This window comes from Scyliorhinus canicula, chromosome 1 (assembly GCF_902713615.1).
Source record: "Scyliorhinus canicula chromosome 1, sScyCan1.1, whole genome shotgun sequence".
NCBI classification, from domain to species: Eukaryota; Metazoa; Chordata; class Chondrichthyes; order Carcharhiniformes; family Scyliorhinidae; genus Scyliorhinus; species Scyliorhinus canicula.
Window position 1 is genome coordinate 100,987,382 of NC_052146.1, and position 22,489 is coordinate 101,009,870.

A 22,489-nucleotide genomic window follows, 5' to 3' on the forward strand; every position below is an offset into this window, starting at 1 on the left:
TCTTACATAACCAGATTTGGATTCTTACAGTAAAATCCCCGATTTCTAAAAGGGTGGGTTCGCTTAATGTGGCTTCATGGACCCCATTCCCCACCCCCCTGATCTGAGTTGTTTGACCAGTTAGGGGTAAGTCTATATCGTTGCTGGATATTGTCGCCCCGGTATCTATCAACATTCTGCACAGCTGGCCCCCTAACAGCGCATCAACAAATATCCGGGAGTCCCTTTCTCTACCAGTGAGGGTTGAAATGTGTCATTGCTTTAGAGCGCTGAACATTTTTGCTAAATCATCAACTGAAACCCGAATTACCGATCCTGGGGCACTCGACAGTCCACTGTCCTTTAGGGTTTTGGGTCCCTGACCCTCCTTGCCCCCTCCCTTTGCTGAGTTATTCTCCTGCAATTCAGACACCTCAGGAGTCCCTGCTTAGGTTCTTTATTGCTTCTACACTCCCGTGCAAAATGTCCTTCCTTTCCACATGTGTAGCACTGCCTCCTCTTTCTAATTTTCCTACGGAGCTGACCTTGGATCCTTTTCCAAATTTAGCCTGTGCATTCATGACCCATACAAAGACCTGATTAAAGTCGTTCCCTACCTGAAGTCCCATGGGCGGAATTCTCCGCTCCCGGGAAAAATCGGGAGGGCCGTCGTGAACTCGGCCGAGTTTCACGACGGCCTCGGAGGCCGCTCCTCACCCCCTATTCTCCCCTCCTGGCGGGGCTAGGAGCGGCGCTCCGTAACTCTCGGCCGGGGGGACATCACGCCAAGAATGACGCGGCCGGCGCGCCTAATGACGTCAGCCGCGCATGTGCAGGTTGGCCGGCTCCAACCCGCGCACGCGCGGCTGACGTCATGACGCTGACGGCACGAACCCACGCATGCGCAGTGGCCGTCTTTCCCCTCTGCCGCCCCGCAAGACGTGGCAGCTTGATCTTGCGGGGCGGCGGAGGGGAAATAGTACGTCCGATTCGGACGCTGGCCCGATGGTCGGTGGGCATCGATCACTGGCCTGTCCCCTCCCGAGCACAGTCGTGGTGCTCTTTCCTTGCTAGGCCACCTACAAGCCCCAAACGGGCTTCTCACTCCCGTTTCACGACGGCAGCGACCAGGTGTGTTTGCCGCCGTCATGAAACGGCCACGAACGGCAGGCCGCTCGGCCCATCCGGGTCGGAGAATCGCCGTTCACCGTGAAAAATGGCGAGCGCCAATTCATCCGAGCGTGGGGGGTGGGGGGGGGGATCCTGGGGGGCGCCAGGGGGGCATGAAATTTGTTGGGGGGCCCTCTCGCGATTCTCCCACCCGGCGTGGGGAGCAGAGAATCGCGCCCCATATCTACGATCCTAGTCAGTTACAGACCTATTCCATCGTTAACATTTTTGAAAAGGCTTCATCATCTCTGCTGGGGACTACTTTCCCTGAATGATGCATAAACGCTTCAAATTTCTTCTCTGCATAATCCTCGACCCTTTCCTTTTGTCCCTGTTTAAGTAAGGTTATCAATGTCCAATTTGGGCTACCTCTCCCTCAGGCTTTTCGCACTGCTTTGCTAAAGGTTGCAAAGTGGGCGTCTTTGTTTCCCCCACCACTCTATGTGACCCACGTGCGATCCCTATATGGTTGTGGCATGCTTGCCCAGACTGGTGCGGGAATCTTTGCCTTTAACAATAAATGGATATCATCATTGGTTAACCCATGAACCTCCCGTAATTTATCCAGTTCATCCCAAAAAGAGCCATTATCATCCTGTTGTTTCAGAGAGGGCTGTTCGTTCAAGATCATTTGTTTTTCCGCAGCTGTGAAAGGTGTTTGAATATGCTACTCAGTGGTTTGCCCCTCCACCGTTTTCCTCACTACACGCACTGGGGCCACAGGCAATGTTTCCTCCTTTTCCTCATAAGGAGGGGGTATGCATAATCCCCGTGCATTTCCTCCTCAGCACTGTCCCAGTCATCCCCGTAGTCACTCTCCTCCATGTCACGTGGTGCGGTCAGAGTCTCCACAAATCTGCCATGCGGTTTTCTCCTGGCCCCTTCCTGCGTCCGTCTTACAGCTGCTATTCTTGCCTCCTGCAATTCTTTACTCCCTAGGTTCCTTACAATCGCAGTCGCAATTATTACCCCCTTCTCATACTTATTCTTGGTTTGGCCTGCCCACCAGGCCTTCTGCTCAACCGTCGGTGCGTCTGGGTCGTATTCTTTCTCTCTCATCTTTGCAATTAACTTACTATTGTGGGTTACAATCATCTGTATGATCGATTCCTCGCGTCCCCATCTATCTTGCTCTACCTTGCACTTAGCTGCCTTTTTATCGGATCCGGCCATCTCTGCCATTCACTCTCTCACACACAAACACCACTCCTGCGGGGTTCATCCTCCATGGCTCTACCCTCTCGCGGTTACTCCTGCGGCTACTCCTTTCCCACACTAGGTTAGATCTTTCCAACTCTTTCTCCCGTGGTATTTCGTCGTATGGGTTTTTACTTATGACCAGTCACTTCTACTTTCCAGAGCAAGTTCCTCAACAAGTTTTTTTAACTTAACTACCTGACCCCACACCCCGGTTTCCCTCAACAATTTTTACTCCACCTCACGCGGTCAGACTCTCCTCCATTTCATTCTTAGGAATCGCAACTTATGGTCAGCCAACGACTAACATGAAATTGCTCCCTAACTATGGGTGGTAGATAAAAGACATTCACCTGATTTGGAGCCACATAGTTGCCGGTCACCCTGTGCTGATATCTTGCCCGAGTACGCTAAGTGCTGGAGGGAAGTAAAACTCAGAGTCTGTTCTCGACTGCGTGGAGTTGTAAAAGTTGCTATTATTCAGAATTGCTGTGTGCACACAGGAGAGGCAAGTTCTGCTGCTACCCTTAGCTCGCAAAAGTCAGCTCTGATCATAGTCAGAATTACACACATATAGATTTCAGGTTCTTTCAGATTTACAAGTAGGCATTGACGTCATCAATTAATCGGAACAATACAAGGTGATCAGTATGCATATTTTCTGGTCCCTTTAATGGGGAAACAATGAGATAATACAATGCTTCTTTGCAATCTCCTGGATTCTGTTCAACATATTTTCTTTACCTTGAACTTCTGGATGGGGTGTTAATGTGTTTTTATCCCCTGCACTGGGCTGGACAATGAATCTCTTACAGACAGGCTGGAGCCATGATTTCTGTGACGTGGATCCCTTTTCTTCTCCTAATGCCCTGTGAGATGATTGAATTATCTCCAGTGCAGGTGACTTTTCTCTAAGGTCCAACATTTTAACCCCTTGTCTGCTGGTTTTTCTCTTGACCTGTGCTGTTATAACACTTGAGACATCTTTATTATTACTTATATTAATTCTGACACACATATAGCAATTTCTTCCACTGACAGCTTGGGATGATAAACTTTGTGGGCAAATTCATTTCCAATTTGGCAGCTAAAACTGCACACTTTGGATAAACTATAAAGAAAGGTGCAACACCAGTGACCCACTAGCCATGAACAAGAACAGCAAGCATTGCAAGTTTACTTGACCGCAGCACCAGTCCTGATGTTTTTCAACCCAGTAAAAAACACAAAAATCTCAACTGGCGCATCAAAGGATGGTTTGGGAGCAATCCTACTCCAACGAGGTCTGGAAGGAAACTGGCTTCCAGTAGCATACACATCCAGATAAAATGTGTGATATGGGACGTAGGTGCACGCAAATTGAAAAGGAATGCCTTGGGCTGATTAATGGGCTCACAAAGTTCCATAATTATGTCGATGGTCTTCCAACGATTGTGGTGGAAACAGACCACAGACCACTGGTCGTTATTATTTTTAAAAATCTTAACGAGGTGATTCTGAGGATTCAGCGAATGATCAGGAAGTTGCAACAATATGACTTTGAACTGATTTATACACTGGATAAGCATCTCATTGTTGCTGATACACTATCTAGAGCCGCAGTTATAGAAGAAACACACCAGTTGGATGAGGACGTGCAGATCCAATGTAAACTTGGTCACTGAGTCTCTGATCGTATCTGACAAGTCAAAACTAATTAAAGAACAAACCAACAAAGACACAGTCATGCAGAAGGTGAGATAACATCTCCACGAAAGATGACCAAAAGGATCCTGCTCAGGCTTTTACAATATACAAGCAGAGTTAAGTGACGTGAATGGATTTTTGCTGTGGAAACAGTAAATTGTGATTCCACCGTCATTGAGGTCAATGATCCTAACAAAACTCCATGAAGGACATTTGGGGATGGAAAAGTGCAAGCATAGAGCCAGGGATGCAGTTTATTGATCAGGGGATAAATTCTAACATTGAAATGATGGTGGATAACTGCGAGACCTGTCAAAGGTTTCAACGCAAACAAAGCACAGAGCTGATGCAGATGGGTGAGATAGTCACAACTCCGTAGCAGAAGGTTGGTTTGGATCCCTTTCACTAGAATGGATAGGAATACTTTCGGGTCATAGACTACTTTTCCAAATATCCGGAGATAGCACAGCTGTTGAATTCCGCAGCCACATTTGTCATTAAGAATGTTCAAGAGATTTTTGCACGACACAGAATACCAAACATAGTCACAAGTGACAATAGTCCCTGTTTCAATAGTTATGAGTGGACAGACTTTGCATGGCAGTATGATTTCAAACAAGTCAACTTGAGTCATTTATTCCCTCAGTTGAATGGTAAGGCTGAGAAGGGAGTTCATATCATTACACTGCTTCTGGAAAAAGCATTAGATAGCCGAGATGACACCTATCCGGCATTCCCACTCCTAAGTTATCGTTCTGCATGACTAAACAATGAGCTATCACCAGCACAGTTGCTGATGAACAGGAAACAGAGAATGACCTTACCCTATATTCCTCAAGAACCAGTCAACCATATGTTAGAGAGGCAACTGATCTCTCAAAAAAGGAGGCAAAAGGGATTTTACGATAGATCCGCGAAAAGACTCCAACCATTGCAGCCAGATGACATGGTCAAACTGGAAGATTCCAAAGGGAATGGATAGTCTGAGTATGCAACGGTACTGCGACAAACATGTCCAAACTCTTATCTCACCATCGCGGATGAAGCTGCAGTCTTAATAAGGAACAGAAGAGCTCTGCTGAAGGTTCGGCAACATTTTGTCCGAAGACAGTTGAAGAAGATACAGTGCAGCATTCGGAGCCACAACAACAAGATACAGACACAATACAAGAACAGCAAGCATCATTCACAACGATGAAGTAACTACACCAGTTCAGCCGTGACTCAGAAGATCAACAAAGCTACAATGTCAACATGAGAGACTGAATTTTTGATGAACTGTATATAGTTAAATGTTTTAAATTTATTATGCATCTTATATTGGTTTGCACAAAGTCACAAATTTAAATAATTACATTTCCATAGCGAAGGGGATATGATGATATGCATAAAGCAATTCTGTATATATTGTACACAACCTCCGGCCAGTAAGTGGCAGTGTAAGTGAACCATGTGACTCTGCCTGAGGGAGTTGGTAGTAAGTCGTGTTGGTGGATAGGCGTATTTTGCAGTGGTTCTATTATAGCTAGTTAGCCTTAGTAGTTCATTATTTATTTCTTCCGGTTATCTTTACCATGCACTTGTTTCATAATAAATTATTTAAACTGGATGATCTGTAGTGCATCATTCATATCGGCCAGTCTACAAAATATGACAACTGGGACCCAGCTGGGTCCTGGGTTCCAGCAGACCTCCAAGTGCTGTCTCGCCTGGGCTTTACTGCCTCCACCTGATGTGCATCTGAAACTGTGTGGTCCTCACCAGAGGCCTGACCATTAATGTTGCCCACCGAGATGCGTATCTCTGCGCTGGAGGAGGGTGGGGATGACAACTGTGACGCATCTATGGTGGCATGCTTGTAGCTCTCCTCTGAGGTGTTCTCATGGGATGCAGGGGGTGGGGAGAAATTACCCGGGATGGGCCGTCACCGTTGCCTGGGAATCCTGCGGAAGAATAGACATATGATTAATGTGAGGGATAGGTCAGTCTATATGGCACGAACAACTCACATGTGACAGGTCATCCGGGTGGGTCCCGGTGGATCCTCACCTCTGCGGCATGCGCTGACCTCCGCTCTGTCCTTGGCCACCCCCATAACTTCCAGGGCCTGTTCCTTGAATGTGGTGAAGGTTCTGATGACTGGTACAGCACAGCCAGTCTGTGCCCTCTTCTACAGGGACACAGAGAGGGCATAATTAGCCGCATGCGTGGTCACTGGTTCATTGGGGGAGGGGGTGTAGAAAGGGTTGGGGGTTGTGGTTCAGGTGAGGGTGGGAATGTTTTGGTGGGGGGGGGGGGGGGGGGGATGGTGCAGTGCCGCCTCACACATGCAGCCCGAAATAGATTGTTGATCTTCTTGCAGCACTGGAGGCCTGTCCTCCTCATCATGCTATAGAGCTGACAGCCGCTGCCATTTCATTGCAGGTGGTTCTGGCTGCCCTGTGTCTCACTCTCCAGTACCCTTAGTGGAATAGGACATCCCTCTTGGCTTCGACTGCCTCTGAGAGCCTCCCAAGATCTGTATCTCCACAACTTGGGGCCAGTAGTCTTGGCGCCATGGCTGCGAGATGCGTGGGGTTAGCTGTGCAAGAGCTGTTAGCGGAAGGTTGGCAAGCGAGGTCCCCGAGAAATGGCTGACGAACCATGATTTGTTGCGTGAAGCCCGTGGATCCTCCTTAAGTTGACTAATTAATGTTGCATTTCGGTGCCGGCCTCACCAGACTGTGCACCGGGAAGCTTGCGGCAGTTAACGCTCGCTACCGGACTTAGACCTTTTTCCAGTGATAGGGCGCGATTCACCCAAAACATTTCTAAGTGTCATTTTGAGTGGGTTTGGCGGGGTATTTTCTGCAGACCTTTTTGTGAGGCCTAGATTTGGATTCGCCCATGCTCAGAGCACGATCTACCGGCCGCATTGCATTCGGGCGAACAGTGACACAACGCAGCCGGTTGTTGCCGGGGCAGGCCTCTTCTGGGACCCACCCAGCTCACCATGCCTTGCGAGATCTAATGGGATTTCACAAGATGTCACGGTCGCGGTCTGGATCACAACCATTGTGGGTGGGATCAGTATTTGGGAAATCTACATAATAGAGTGAATAGCTAGCCTCAGTCCAACACGCAGCTTGCCTGATCTACCGAGCCATTGAGATCTAACCCCTTTGCCTCAGAGACCTTAGGCGAGCGCTGTTCACAAATGGGGACCAGGTGGAATGGCATTCCGGGGGGGGGGGGGGGGGGGTTACCTAGTGGTTCGGAGGCTCCCGGGTGGTTGCCCTCTGAGCAGCATGGCACCCTAGCACTGGCAGGGCACTGGCAGTGCCAGGCTGGCATTGTGCCTTTGCTGGAGATCGTGTCCGGGGAGGGCGCCCTGCCCGTGGGAGGTAGGGTGTAAGGAGGGGTGCCTGAGGAACACTTTTTAGTTCAATTGTGGCTTTGAAGGGACTCTGGACCGTGTGTCTGTGTGTGGGATTGGGGGGGGGGGGGGGGGGGGGGGGGGGGGGCGTGGTCGAGAGATCCGGGCGTCCTGATCTCCTGCACTGAGGAGCTCTGGCAAGCACCGCTGAGGTTCCGGATTGCAACAAAGTCCTGTTCAGTAGCGTGGTCTTTATCGGCGCTGCAAGCTTCTGGAAACATCCGGCTAAACACACTCGACATGAGACTCTGATGCAATTTGGCTGGATCGCGGCCGTAGCCATTTTTGTCGGACATGGGGCGTTTCTCCATGGTTTAGCCCACACATAGAAATTCTTCAGCAGTGTGGAACTGAACCGCTGGCAAGACAGCCTCCTCAGAGATGTGGGCACCATTTTGAAAGGGTGCTCCAATCTCTAGGTGAGCTTGAGGGTCCACCACATGCCACACCCACAGACATGGCCATTACCCGCACCTGCCAAGTGAGCACACCCCACTATGGGATGCTGAGGATCCCCCCTTTCAAATTCCTCTCCCCCCCCCCCTTCAGCACCCACCCCCTTTCAAGACTCTGCCTTCACTCACCCAACCTTTATGATGCTCCTTCAAACCCCCCTTCACCCCTCTCATCCTTGATACGCCCCTTCACCCACCCTTTCATGGGCATGTCCACCCTCAGGCCGCGACCCTTTGCAGTGCCAGCTTGGCACCTGGACACCCTAGCACAGTCATTCTGCCAGGGTTCCAAGGGGCGTGCCAGGTACTGCCCTGTCCCGAACCACCTAGAGGGCTCCAATAGCCTCCGAGACCACCAGAGCAACCGTCAAACTGTTCTCCGCTTGTGGAGACCAGTATTGATCAGTACCCAGGTGAGGCCTCATGGGTGTGGCCAATGACTCCCTGGCACCAGAAAAATGTGGCCTCAGTAGGCAGGGCATATTTAAATAAGCCTGATGGAACATTTAAATATCATCCCAGATGGGGCCAGACACCACGAGTCGGGTGACTTGTGTGAGGTTTTGCACCTGGCGCAAAGCCAAATTTGCCTCTCCTGCGATGCACCCAGCCCTCCCAAATTGGCGCCGATTGCAACATGCTGGTAGAATCGTGCCCACAAAATATTGATCAAATTAGTCAGCAGAATTTTAATATGTGTGAACCTGGATTACTTCTGGACATGTTTTTAGCTCAATTCTTGGTTCTTCTCTGTCCTAGTTTAAAATGATTGATTGCATTTCTGTACTTTTTCACCCCCACAGCTCCCTCATTCGATTATGGCAGCATGCCTCCTCCATTGCATGAAACAAACACTACCATTACTGTCCAGCTGAAGGCGGCACGAGCCCAAGGCGCTTCAATCAGGTGAGATCTCCTGACAACAAAAGTGGGACTGTGGAGAGCCAAGAAACCATAAGTTACATCACACCCCACAGCGAGGCATGTACTCTGCATAGATTACTATGATGAAACCAAAAAAGAAAATGCTGTAAAATCTCAGCAGGTTTGGCAGTATCTGCAGGGAGAGAAAAGAGCTAACATTTTGAGTCCAGGTAACCCTTTGTTAGCTTTGAGATTTTACAACATTTTCTCTTTTGGTTTCAGATTCCAGCATCCGCAGTAATTTGCTTTTAGCATCATGAAGATCGGTAAAGACTGGAGAAGCTGCTTGATAGATGAATTGGACATTCTGAATTTTCCCTCAGTGTAACCAAACAGGCGCCAGAGTGTGGTGACTAGGGGATTTTCACAATAACTTTATTACAGTGTTAATATAAGCCTACTTGTGACACTAAGAAAGATTATTATTATTATATTTCGGGCAGCACGGTAGCATGGTGGTTAGCATAAATGCTTCACAGCTCCAGGGTCCCAGGTTTGATTCCCGGCTGGGTCACTGTCTGTGCGGAGTCTGCACGTCCTCCCCATGTGTGCGTGGGTTTCCTCCGGGTGCTCCGGTTTCCTCCCACAGTCCAAAGATGTGCGGGTTAGGTGGATTGGCCATGCTAAATTGCCCGTAGTGTCCTAAAAATTAAGGTTAAGGGGGGGGTTATTGGGTTACGGGTATAGGGTGGATACGTGGGTTTGAGTAGGGTGATCATGGCTCGGCACAACATCGAGGGCCGAAGGGCCTGTTCTGTGCTGTACTGTTCTGTGTTCTGTGTTCTATATCTTTAGCCTTTGATTTCTCACTGGGTGACTTCAGTAAAATCATGAAGGGAGGAAATATACCGTGAGCAGCACGGTAGCATAGTAGTTAGCACAGTTGCTTCACAGCTTCAGGGTCCCAGATTCGATTCCTGGCTGATTCACTGTCTGTGCAGAGGCTGCACGTTCTCCCCGTGTCTGCATGGGTTTCCTCCGGATGCACCGGTTTCCTCCCATAATCCAAAGATGTGTGGGTTAGGTGGAGTGGCAATGCTAAATTGCCCTTAGTATCCAAAAACTGTTAAGTCAGGGTTACAGGAAAAGTAGATATGTGGGCATCGGTAAGATGCTCTTTGTAAGGGCCGGTGCAGACCGGATGGGCTGAATGGCCTCCTTCTGGACTGCAGATTCTATGATTCTCTGAAATATAAAGATAATGGATGGGATTCTCCAGTCCAGCAGTGTGTCTCTTGGTGGCACACTGCTCACTTGGTGGCGACATTCTATCTTCCCGTCACTTGGGGCGGCATGGTAGCTCAGTGGTCAGCAATGTTGCTTTACAGCACCAGGGTCTCAGGTTCGATTCCCACTTGGGTCATTGTCTGTGCGGAGTCTACACGTTCTCCCTGTGTCTGCGTGGGTTTCCTTCGGGTGCTCCGGTTTCGTCCCACAAGTCACGAAAGACGTGCTGTTAGGTAATTTGGACATTCTGAATTCTCCCTCTGTGTACCCAAACAGGCACCGGAATGTGGCGACTAGGGGTTTTTCATAGTAACGTCACTGCAGTGTTAATGTAAGCCCACTTGTGACAATAAAGATTATTTTTATTATTATTGTCAATGGGTGCGCTGCCAGCAGGAAAAGAGAATCTCAACGACTGAAGAATTCTGGCCTTATTGAATTAGCATATCATGCAGTATTAGGTATCACATTGAGAAAGGATATGCTACCAACTGGCCTGTTGTACAAAACATTGATAAATGTGTGCATCGATTGCGGGAGGATAGGGCTGTGGGGAGAGGGTGCATGTTGGAGATTTGCATTGAATGCTGTCAACAGCAACTATGTAAGCACATTCAAAAAGCGCATGATTATAATTCCACTGTACATAACATCTATAGCAATTTCACATTATCCTTGCCACGATGGATTATTTTCTCAGAATTATCTTTTTGTTTCCACTTAAGTATGTTGTTTTACAAGTTAATCAATTATTTTCATAACGGCTTTCCTGAACAACTACCTCTTCAAAGTCAGTAAAGATAATTATGCAGCGTGATTTTTAAAAAATCAGCAAAATTACAAGCGGCACGTTTCAGCGATCACATGGAGTAAATCCACTTTGCACGATATGGGCTCATCTTTACTGGGTGAGATCCAAATCTGCATATTTAAATGAGCCATACCCGGACATGGATTCAACTGCCGCCCAGGGAGTCCCCACTAAGGCGCCATTTAGTATTGGCTTACACAAACGAGAACCAGGTGTAACAGTAATTTGGGGGGGGGGGGGGGGGATCTCGCAGGCCATTAGGAATCCCCAGATGGTCAAGGACAGGGTGGCATAGTACCCTGGCAGTCCCCTGGCACCCAAGCACCTTGGCACTGCCAGACTGCTACTCTGGCAATGCCACCATGGCACTGCCAGGGTTTGGGTCCGGCGGAACTTGCCCCTTGGAGGGGAGATGGGGGGAGATCAGGGGTATGGAGAAGTTGGGAGGTGAAGGGGGGGTCAATAAAGCAGGGGTGCCATTCAAAATGACACCCCAATCTGTGAGGAGCCGTTGTTTGCTGGAGAGATCAGCTCGCCAGCGGAATTCGACTAAAGTGTGGCTTCGGCAGAGAGAAACTCCGAGGCCCCAAAAACTGGCAAAGTAACCCTTACCTGGCTACTTTACTCCCACTCAAACAACAAAAAAACCATCTCGGCTCCCAATCCATAGATATATACAGTTAGCACTTAGGAATACCTCCTGTGCAGAGGTGTTTTCTGAGACTGTTTTGAAGAAAAGAACTGAGGCGGAATTCAGCAGCGTGGGCTGCTCCAGAGCCGTGCTACCCCACTGTGGGTTACAGAATGGGGTCCCGGAACAGGCGCCGATGCCGGAGTTAAACACTCGTGTTTTTATGCTGGCGTCAGCACTTAGCCGCCGAATTCCGGGGAGAATTCCGCCCCTGAATCCTGCCAGAACCATGCAGGAGCTCAGATTGTATTTCTTCAGAAGATGCTTAGCAGCCTGTTTCAGCTCGCTTTCTAAACTGACAATTCTGAACTGCTTGTAAAGAAACCACTAATTTGTCCACAGGCATATCTTTAACTGAACTGCAGTGAGAGAAAAATGCTTGGCATCTGCTCACAGCTCTATCCAAAACTCAACTAAACTGTTTTTCTGCAAAATGCCTGACATCTTTGCTCAACTCAGTAATTACACCATCTTACGTGGCTGAAATCTAACGAACGTTGCAGAAAACCTCCCTTAACCCAAACAAAACTGCATTGGCCCAAGCTTTTTACGATGCCTTAATTGCACCTCTGGCTTGCAAAATATACTTGCGTTTTGAGCCAAGATTCTTGTTACAAACACCACTAACCCAGGCTTTTAACCCTTACTGCACAAATACATACAAGAAAATATATCTGAAATTTCTGCATTCATTACAGTGAGATTCATCCAGCCTCTGCTCACTGGCTCTTGAAATTTCATACTTCAGTAAAGAGGAACAGTTTCATTCACAGTACTGAGATATCAGGTGTTTAACTGTGCATTCCAGATCATCATAATGCGCTGCATAAAAATGTTTTCCCTAATGTTGACTCTAGTCCCATTCATTTTAAATCTGTGCCCTTTGTTTACTGACCCTTTTGCCAGAGGTAACTGTTTCTCCTAATTTACTGACCGTTTTATCTCTGTGATATTAGTTAGATTTCAGCCTGGTAAGATGGTGTAATTACTGAGTGGAGCCAAGGTATCAGGCATTTTGCAGAAAAAAATTTTGGTTAAGTTTTGGATAAAGCTGTGATGTCAAGCATTTTGCTATCATTGAGTTCAGTTTAAGATATGGTTCTATCAAAACCCTTCTTAACCTCCAAGAGAACACCAGCTTCTCTAGTCTCTTCATATAACATCTTAGAAAAGAACGTTGCAGCATTTTTAATTCTAATTGTTTCCAACATAACTTGTGCATACAACTTTATTAATTATCCATTTTGATTGTTATTTTTGGTGTTTAAAGTGTTTACCAGGTTGTTGTGGAAGAGGACAAGATATGTAAAGTGAAGCAAGAAACCAGAACACCAGAGTGCTTTCCTTTCCCCATTAGACATGAGGAGGCTGCGATTAAAGGTGTGCCACACTACTACAGTGCGGAAATCCCACCCAGCAGCCTCCCAAAACCCATACCTTTCACTGTTGGAGACAACAATACGTACAATGGTTACTGGAATGCGCCACTGGATCCCAAGAAGGACTACTGCATCTACTTTCAAGCAATGAGCAAATTTAAAGAGGTTAGTGTATAGTGATTGCAATTAACTATTAAAATCCCAGCCATTAGTTCAGCAGCAATGATAGTGGTTCTGAACTAAGCTGACCTGCACCCCTTTCTGTGACAGGTCACTCTTGACATTGTCGCTGTAGCACTTCCTTGGTCTTCCTTGCTCCATGTACCTCTGTGAGCAGGGTCATTAAAGCTTTTCACGCTGTTCCTATTTTTGAAACATGCCCAAATCATTGGATCCATTTTTCGGGACCATCTGTATAAGCATTGTTTCTTGTAAAAACGTATTCTTATGAATAATTATACAGTGATTAATAAAGGATATTGCAGAGCTGCTGGGGTGGAAAACCTGAGAGCAGTACAACCAGGGGTTCAGGTGATGCCATAAACGATGAGAGCAAAGGTGTATTTACAGATGTTACATAGAATTTCCAGCATGGACACTGGCTATTCAGCCCAACCAGTTTATACTGATATTTATGCACAGCAAGGGGCTATTTCATCGAACCCTATCAACATAACTTTATATTCCTCTGTAATCTAGCTTCCTTTTAAAAATCTGACTCATTAGAACGACAATTCTACACATCCAATTTTCTCTTTCATTCAGTGGATCCTCTACAACTGAGTGAAAGAAGACAAACCTGTCTGAATTTCATATCATATGGCATCATAGAATGTGTTTGCAGCACAGAACAGGCCATTTGGCCCATTAACACTGTGCAAGAGCAATTTTGCTAGTCACACTCACTTTCCCTATATCTATGCAATTCTTTTCTTCACATGCTTATCCACTTCCATTTTGAGAGCCTCGAGTGAATCTATCCCCACCACCTTCTTGGGAAGTTCATTCCAAATCATAACCACTCGCCGTTGAAGAAAAGGTCTGGTGAATTCTGCACTGGCAGGATTCTCCGTTCTTCCGGCATTGCACCCCCACGGTCAGATTGGTCAGTGGCAGGAATGGAGAATCCTGCTGTTAGCGATGGCATGCCCCCAAGAAACATGCGGTTGGGGAGGTGGAGATTGTACCCGGTTGTTCCTCATGTCACCATTGATTATTTTGCCATTTACCTTAAATTGGTGTATTCTGGTTGTCAACCCTTCCATCTATTGGAACAGTTTCTCTCTCTAACCTATCTGTCTTTTTAAAAATAAATTTGGAGGACCCAATTCTTTTTTTTTCAATTAAGAGGCAATTTAGTGTAGCCAATCCACCTATCCTGCACATCTTTGGGTTGTGGGGGTGGGACCCATGCAGACACAGGGAGAATGTGCAAACTCCACATGGACAGGATCCTCCGTGCCATGAGGCAGCAGTGCTAATCTGGCACTGCTGGTGCTACCCAGGCACCCTGGCACTGCCAGGCTAGTGTTGCCAATCTGCCATTTTTCCCACAAGGGTTTGGGCCCAGGAGTGCCCCGCGCAGGTGTGGGCTAGGACCCCTTTATAGGTGAATTGGGGAATGGAAGGAGTTTTGGAGTTGTGTCAGGGGGGTGGTCGAGAGATCGGGATGCCATTTAAAAATTGCGACCTGATTTCCTCCCACACTGAGGAGTTCCAGCGATCGGAGCTTCTCAGTTCAGGAAACAGGGCTAAGTGCGGCCTTGGCCATGCATTCCCAGCTGAGGCCCCCCATCTACCCAAATGGCCATTCGATAGTATGGTATTTCTCAGCACTGCGAGCTCTGGGAAACACCCAGACAATCGGACACTGTAGGACTCTGTTCCCAATTCCGTAGATTGTGCATTAAATGTTCCCAACGGAACTGAATAGCCAGTGATTTGCGTTTCTTTTGGGGATGCTATTCGTTTCACGATTCAGGAAATGCAAATGGGTCAGCACGCTGCCGCCATGGATTGGAAGCAATTCCCGGCCCAGCATTTGGTGTAACCGATGGAGCTGGAATTAGCGCAAAAGAGCCTAACAGCTGGAACTGCTTTTAAGTGCTCCGTTCACCATGTACTCATTGCAACCGCAGGGATGGCTCTGGGAAGAATACCTGCCCCCGTCCCCGATTTTGGGAGTCCGAGGCGGACCCACTGCTCAATGCTAATGAAGAGAGGAGAGATGCCCTCTTCCTCAGAATAGGTCACAGACTCAAGTTGTCCCCCTGAATAGCACCTGGGAGGTGGTGACAGGCAGTCAATGCTGCCAGCCTCACCTAGAGGAGGCAGCTCGTGATCCTAAGGGGTAGGTATCACTGGTGAGGCCTCTGCCCTGAGCAAAGCAGAGTATCAGGGAGGGCTCCTATTGGAGGGAAGAAATACTCAGAGTCTTTTATCGACCATGTAGAGTTGTAAAAGTTGCATTTATTCGGAATTGCTGTGTGCACACAGGAGAGGCAAGTTCTGCTGCTACCCTTAGCTCGCAAAAGTCAGCTCTGATCATAGTCAGAATTACACACATATAAATTTAAGGTTCTTTCAGATTTACAAGGAGGCACTGACTTCATTAATTTAGTCGGAACAATACAAGGTGATCAGTATTCATATTTTCTGGTCCCTTTAATAGGAAAACGATCAGCTAATACAATGCTTCTTTACAGGCAGAGAAAGTAGCACCTGGAAATTCCTAGAAAGGGAAAACCACATCAGCTGGATTGAAATCCCCTCAGGCATTTGATCTGAGGAGGGGGGGGGGGGGGGGGGTCTCTGTATTGGGGGGGGGTCTACCGCTCCAGGACCACGCTGGAAAATACCTGCACTAATTCTCACCCACGTGAATCCTGGCCTCGGGGACCGGATGTTGGATTAGACCAATTTGCATACTCCTGCTGGTGCGGGGCGCAAATCTCAATGCTGCTGCATTGGGGATGGGAGCATCGGAGCGTCAAACCCGTTTTTTTGGCCGACGCTGGATTCTCCACCGCATCGTGAATTTCTCTACTAGTAGCATGCGGTGGCATAGAGGGGCTGGTTTAGCTCACAAGGCTAAATCGCTGGCTTTTAAAGCAGACCAAGCAGGCCAGCAGCACGGTTCGATTCCCGTACCAGCCTCCCCGGACAGGTGCCGGAATGTGGCGTCTAGGGGCTTTTCACAGTAACTTCATTGAAGCCTACTCGTGACAATAAGCGATTTTCATTCATTAATTTCATAATCCTGCCCACTATTTCTCCATGTCTGAGTGATCCTCAATCTGAAACTTTAACTCTGTTTCTCTTTCCAAATTGAGTTGCTGGGTATATTGCAGCATTTTCTCTTTTCAGTTCACATTTTCAGCACCCGTGATATTTTGTTTTTGTACTGAGGTTATTAAGTTTTATTGACATTCATACAATTGTTAGGACCTGTAATCTGCACACAGGGTACAGCTGACTGGGATAGTGAGTGATTTACTGCATGTTGGCACTGTTCAATAGATTAATATGAAATGAAAATCGCTTATTGTCACGAGTAGGCTTCAATGAAGTTACTGTGAAAAGCCCCTAGTCGCCACATTCCGCCGCCTGTCCGGGGAGGCTGGTACGGGAATATGAACCGTGCTGCTGGCCTGCTTGGTCTACTTTCAAAGCCAGCGATTTAGCCGAGTGAGCTAAAACAGCCCCTGTTTTATACATATATACATATATACATATATATATGTACATGATCATCAGGACAAACCCATTAACTTTATTATTTACATGCTCATCTTTGTGGCGGTGTCAATAGTATTTTTAAATGCAAGTTTCTCTTCCCCTTCAGAGATATTATGGATTTACTGCCAACTTGTATTTTGTAATTTGTTTATCTTTGTGTGTGTAGTTAGGACTACACACAGGGCAGCACAGTAGCATTGTGGATAGCACAATCGCTTCACAGCTCCAGGGTCCCAGGTTTGATTCCGGCTTGGGTCACTGTCTGTGCGGAGTCTGCACATCCTCCCCGTGTGTGCGTGGGTTTCTTCCGGGTGCTCCGGTTTCCTCCCACAGTCTGTCGGCGGGGCTCACAAAGATTGGCCGGCATGGGTCACGAAGATCGACCGGGTTGGGTCCCGAAGGTTGACCGGTTGGTAAAAATGGGTCCTCGGAGAAACAGTTTGAAAAACACTGGTTTATGCCATGGGGTCCTTCCAGGCGCTGAGTGGGGACCTGTCCGGGATCTCACAGATCTCGGTGCACAGGTGCATCCATGCCGTCACAGAGGCCCTGTATGCCCAGGCGGCTCAATACATCCACTTCAATGTGGACCGAGCCCACCATCATGCCCGGGCAACTGGGTTCACCGCCATCACCGGGATGTCCCGGGTCTAGGAGTTATTGACGGGATGCACGTCCCCCTACGAGCACCTGCAGATGACAGGCTGCTCTACACAAACCGAAAGGGGTTCCACTGAATGAGAGTGCAGGTGATCTGTGACCATCAACTGCTTATCATACACGTCTGCACCCAATACACGGGCAGTATGCATGACTCCTTCATCCTGGCACACTCGACGGTTCCTGACATGTTTGAGATGCCCCGCGGCTGGGGGTTGGTTCCTGAGTTATTCACTGTGGTAGTAGCTGGTGCCGCCTATCTGAAGGCCACAGACCGACGCAGAGACCCGCTACAATGATGCCCATACAGCGGCCAGGTCCATGACTGAGCAGTGTCGGACTCCCGAAGATGCAGTTCAGGCACCTGCACTGCTCTGGAGGGGCCCTCCAGTAAGATGCTGAGAGGGTCTCCACAACATCACACAGTAGAGGGGCAATGTGCTGGAGAAGGAATCAGAACACCAGGCCTGCTCCAATTAGGAGGATGTGAGGGAGAGCGAGGATGGGTAGGACATGGGCCCGGACCGGCATGGGAGACCGCATGACGTGTGCAACAGAGCCAACACGCACGGGACTCTCTGATAGCCTCCAGGTTCACCCCGGTGGTGGGGGGGGGGGGAGTGCTGGCCTGGGACCCGGAGACCGAATCCCACCCCTCCCCTCCCTCACTCGTCACACCCTGCCTGCAACTCCCTCCATGATGAATACCTGCCACACTACAGAGGGAGGGACATAGGTTGGCAGTATCAGTGAGTCTGGTCCGTGGGATGGAGGATAATGACAACCTGCTCTGTGATGAGCTCTGTTGATCCGCATTGTTTGTCAATGTTTGACTCCTGCCCACAGGAGGACTTTCCACTGTCTACCTGGGTGATTCCTGTGTGCGAACTGGCCATTCCATCACATGGTCCCATTGAATCCCTGGGGTGGCGGTGATGGGGACAGTCGGGGTGGGGAAACGAGGGTGGGGTGCACGGGCCACCTAAAGGGTCCGCCAATTCACCCCCAACGTCCATCCATCACCTCTTCCCCCACCCCCCTCACCCTCACCGGCCAGCCCAGCCCACCCGTCATACCCATCTGACAGAGCACCGAGGCAGATGGTAACGGTGGTAACAGGTGTTTAATGTGAATAAACATTTACTGATGTGTCCTAGCCGCTATAACTAAACTGTGCCCTGCACCCATGCCAATTTACCTGGTGTCTCAGTTTTTGGCCTTACGGACCCTAACGCTATGCCTAGGCGGTTCCGCAGACAGTACAGCAGGAGTGGAGATGACCTGCTGAGATTCCTGGCCTGCGCCCTGGGTCCCCGTTGGCGAACATCTTCTGGGGCGACTGGGCCTAGATGGGCACGGCTGATGCTCGTTGTGGTGCCGCCCTGATCTGCCCACCAGATGCACCAGGGACAGGAGGGGAGTAGTCCGAGGTGCTGCCGTGTTTCAGCACCTCCCCTGTGGGAGTCACTGGTAAGGGCCCCATCACCTCCTCCTCCTTCGTAGTGCCTGATGCCAGCGGTTCGAACGGAGCTATGCACTGGGGCTACCCTGCTGCCTGGCACTGCCAGTCCTGGAAGCCCACAGTCCTGTCTCCACACCCGCGAGAAAACGGGCGCGAATCACTCTGGACAGTCGTGAGCCTGGCTGTCCTGGAGGCCCTGCACCAGTGATGGATTCCCCCCACGCCCCACCAAGGCGGCCATGGACTGGGTCCACAGATGCCACTCCGAGCTCCTGCCGGGTGGAACCATGAGTGAACCATGCTGACGGGAACTCGGCCAGTTGTCGGCGGAGAATGGCCTCGGAGTCTCTTTCAATGGCCCCTGACCGCATCGACCTGATCGCGGGTCTGATGCCCCATTCTCCGCCCCTGCGCCGAGTGCGATATTGGCGCGGAGGCTCGGAGAATCCCGCCCAAGGTATTCCTCCTGGACTCGAATGCATCCATGAGCCTGGCCAGTTCAGAATCATGGGGCTGGTTTGCACAGTGGAATGGCTGCGTACTGTCTGGGGTTTGCTCTGCAGGTTCGTTTTAAGTGCTGCTCCCCCTCGTTAGCGGGGACCTCCCAGCCGCAGTGCCAGTGAATCAGCTGGCGGGACGTCATTTGCGACGTGAAGCCCATAGAGCTTCCCTAAGTGTCCTTTATTTTAACATAGAACATACAGTGCAGAAAGAGGCCATTTGGCCCATCGAGTCTGCACTGACACACTTAAGCCCTCACTTCCACCCTATCCCCGTAACCCAATAACCCCTCCCAACCTTTTTGGTCACTAAGGGCAATTTAGCATGGCCAATCCACCTAACCTGCACATCTTTGGACTGTGGGAGGAAACCAGAGCACCCAGAGGAAACCCACGCAGGCACGGGGAGAACGTGCAAACTCCGCACAGACAATGACCCAGCGGGGAATCGAACCTGGTATCCTGGTGCTGTGAAGCCACAGTGCTGCCCACAGAAGGCGTGTGTTGTCCTTGATCTTTATGTCGTCTTTGTCGACAGGAATAGTGCCGGAAGACTGAAGGATAGCAAATGTTGTCCCCTTGTTCAAGAAGGGGAGTAGAGACAACCCTGGTAATTATAGACCTGTGAGCCTTACTTCGGTTGTGGGTAAAATGTTGGAAAAGGTTATAAGAGATAGGGTTTATAATCATCTTGAAAAGAACAAGTTGATTAGCTATAGTCAACACGGTTTTGTGAAGGGTAGGTCATGCCTCACAAACCTTATTGAGTTTTTTGAGAAGGTGACCAAACAGGTGGATGAGGGTAAAGCGGTTGATGTGGTGTATATGGATTTCAGTAAGGCATTTGATAAGGTTCCCCACGGTAGGCTATTGCAGAAAATAAGGAAGTATGGGATTGAAGGTGATTTAGCGGTTTGGATCAGTAATTGGCTAGCTGAAAGAAGACAGAGAGTGGTGGTTGATGGCAAATGTTCATCCTGGAGTTCAGTTACTAGTGGTGTACCGCAAGGATCTGTTTTGGGGCCACTGCTGTTTGTCATTTTTATAAATGACCTGGAAGAGGGTGTAGAAGGATGGGTTAGTAAATTTGCAGATGACACGAAGGTCGGTGGAGTTGTGGATAGTGCTGAAGGATGTTATAGGATACAGAGGGACATAGATAAGCTGCAGAGCTGGGCTGAGAGGTGGCAGATGGAGTTTAATGCGGAAAAGTGTGAGGTGGTTCACTTTGGAAGGAGTAACAGGAATGCAGAGTACTGGGCTAATGGCAAGATTCTTGGTAGTGTAGATCAACAGAGAGATCTCGGCATCCAGGTACATAAATCCCTGAAAGTTGCCACCCAGGTTAATAGGGCTGTTAAGAAGGCATATGGTGTGCCAGCCTTTATCAGCAGGGGGATTGAGTTTCGGAGCCACAAGGTCATGCTGCAGCTGTACATAACTCTGGTGCGGCCGCACCTGCAGTACTGCGTGCAGTTCTGGTCACCACATTATAGGAAGGATGTGGAAGCTTTGGAAAGGGTTCAGAGGAGATTTACTAGGATGTTGCCTGGTATGGAGGGAAGGTCTTACGAGGAAAGGCTCAGGGACTTGAGGTTGTTTTCGTTAGAGAGGAGAAGGCTGAGAGGTGACTTAATAGAGACATATAAGATAGTCAGAGGGTTAGATAGGGAGGACAGTGAGAGTCTTTTTCTTCGGATGGTGATGACCAACACGAGGGGACATAGCTTTAAGTTGAGGGGTGGTAGATATAGGACAGATGTCAGAGGCAGTTTCTTTACTCAGAGAGTAGTAGGGGTGTGGAACGCCCTGCCTGCAACAGTAGTAGACTCGCCAACTTTAAGGGCATTTAAGTGGTCACTGGATAGACATATGGATGAAAATGGAATAGTGTAGGTCAGATAGGCTTCAGATGGTTTCACAGGTCGGCGCAACATCGAGGGCCGAAGGGCCCGTACTGCGCTGTAGTGTTCTATGTTCTATGTTCTATGTTGGCAGAGAGTCTTGCCGGTATGAAGAGCCAGAAGATCTCGCTCTCTGTCTTTATACCAGAGTTAGGTGATGTCCTAATTAACGTTTAATCGTCGTGATGTCCTCGCCAGGTCAGCTGTCGGGAAACTCACAACATTTCTGGCTCGCTACCACACTTAAGACGAATTTTGGTTAGATTATGCGCTCTGTCTCTCCCCACAACAGGCGGCCAGACCAGCTGAGTATTTCCAGCACTTTCCGAGCGGGATTCTCAGGCCTCCCGCATCATTTTTCTTAGCGGTAGGAGGAGGCCTGCTGTTGGCCGGCGGCAAAATCTTCTGGTCCCACCTCGATCAGTGGGATTTCTCATTGATTCCATTCCCGTCGCCGAGAAACCCACAGAAGGGTGTGTCATTGACAGGACCAGAGAGTCTTGCCGGTATGAAGAGCCAGAAGATCTCGCTCTCTGTCTTTATACCAGATTAAGGGTGTTGTCCATGAATTCTAATGTCAGGAAGTGAAAGAAGGAACTTGTATTTATATATATTTATATCATGCTTTTCATAACCTCAGGATATCCCAAAGCATTTTAAAGTAGCCAAAATACTTCTTAAAATGTATTCGCTGTTGTAAATTAATGGAAGTAGTCAAAAACTGTTGGAGAGGACCAGCTTAAAAGCTGGAGTAGAATTCTCGTGGAAGTAACAGTATTTAAACTGTTACCGAGGTGAAGTAAAAAATTAGGATCTTAATTTTTTTCAAAACATATTCAATACCTTGTTGATTTCAAAGTAGTCTTTGATATTAGTGTATGGCCACAGGTAAATTTGAAGAGATTGATGTTTTAAATCTGATTATATAATTTTAGTATTATTTGAATATTAAAGTAATTATGTAGGGAGTAATAAAGGTTAATTTTGTATTTAACTCACTGGAAAAATATATCAGATTGCCAAACCATTCATCTGTAAGTGTTTTCTGTGTCTGAATGCAACTTGCACAGAATTATTTGACTATCACGGAGCATATTTTTCATTCACAGTTATTGTAACAAATTTTAAATGAATTGTTTTTTAACATATCACATACAGGAAACAATGATGAGTTGCATACGAATTGCCAAAAAAGGTAAGATCATTGCTTTCTTGTGCTGCAATGTCATGCTATTCATGTGCCTGTGTGTTGTTGCTGAATGTTGCTTTAGCAGTTACATTTATTTCATTT

The 22,489-nt window shown here is 48.3% G+C and overlaps 1 protein-coding gene across 1 annotated transcript in view; it reads left to right on the forward strand.

The window, feature by feature from the left end:
- The window catches only part of LOC119975033 (receptor-type tyrosine-protein phosphatase U-like), a 1,028,343-nt gene that overhangs the window by 542,254 nt on the left and 463,600 nt on the right, over positions 1-22,489 (forward strand). Inside the window, exons 12-14 of the mRNA XM_038814894.1 lie at positions 8,706-8,808; positions 12,826-13,099; positions 22,357-22,393. Coding sequence (XP_038670822.1) covers positions 8,706-8,808; positions 12,826-13,099; positions 22,357-22,393 — 414 coding nt within the window. The remainder of the gene's footprint in view (positions 1-8,705; positions 8,809-12,825; positions 13,100-22,356; positions 22,394-22,489) is intronic.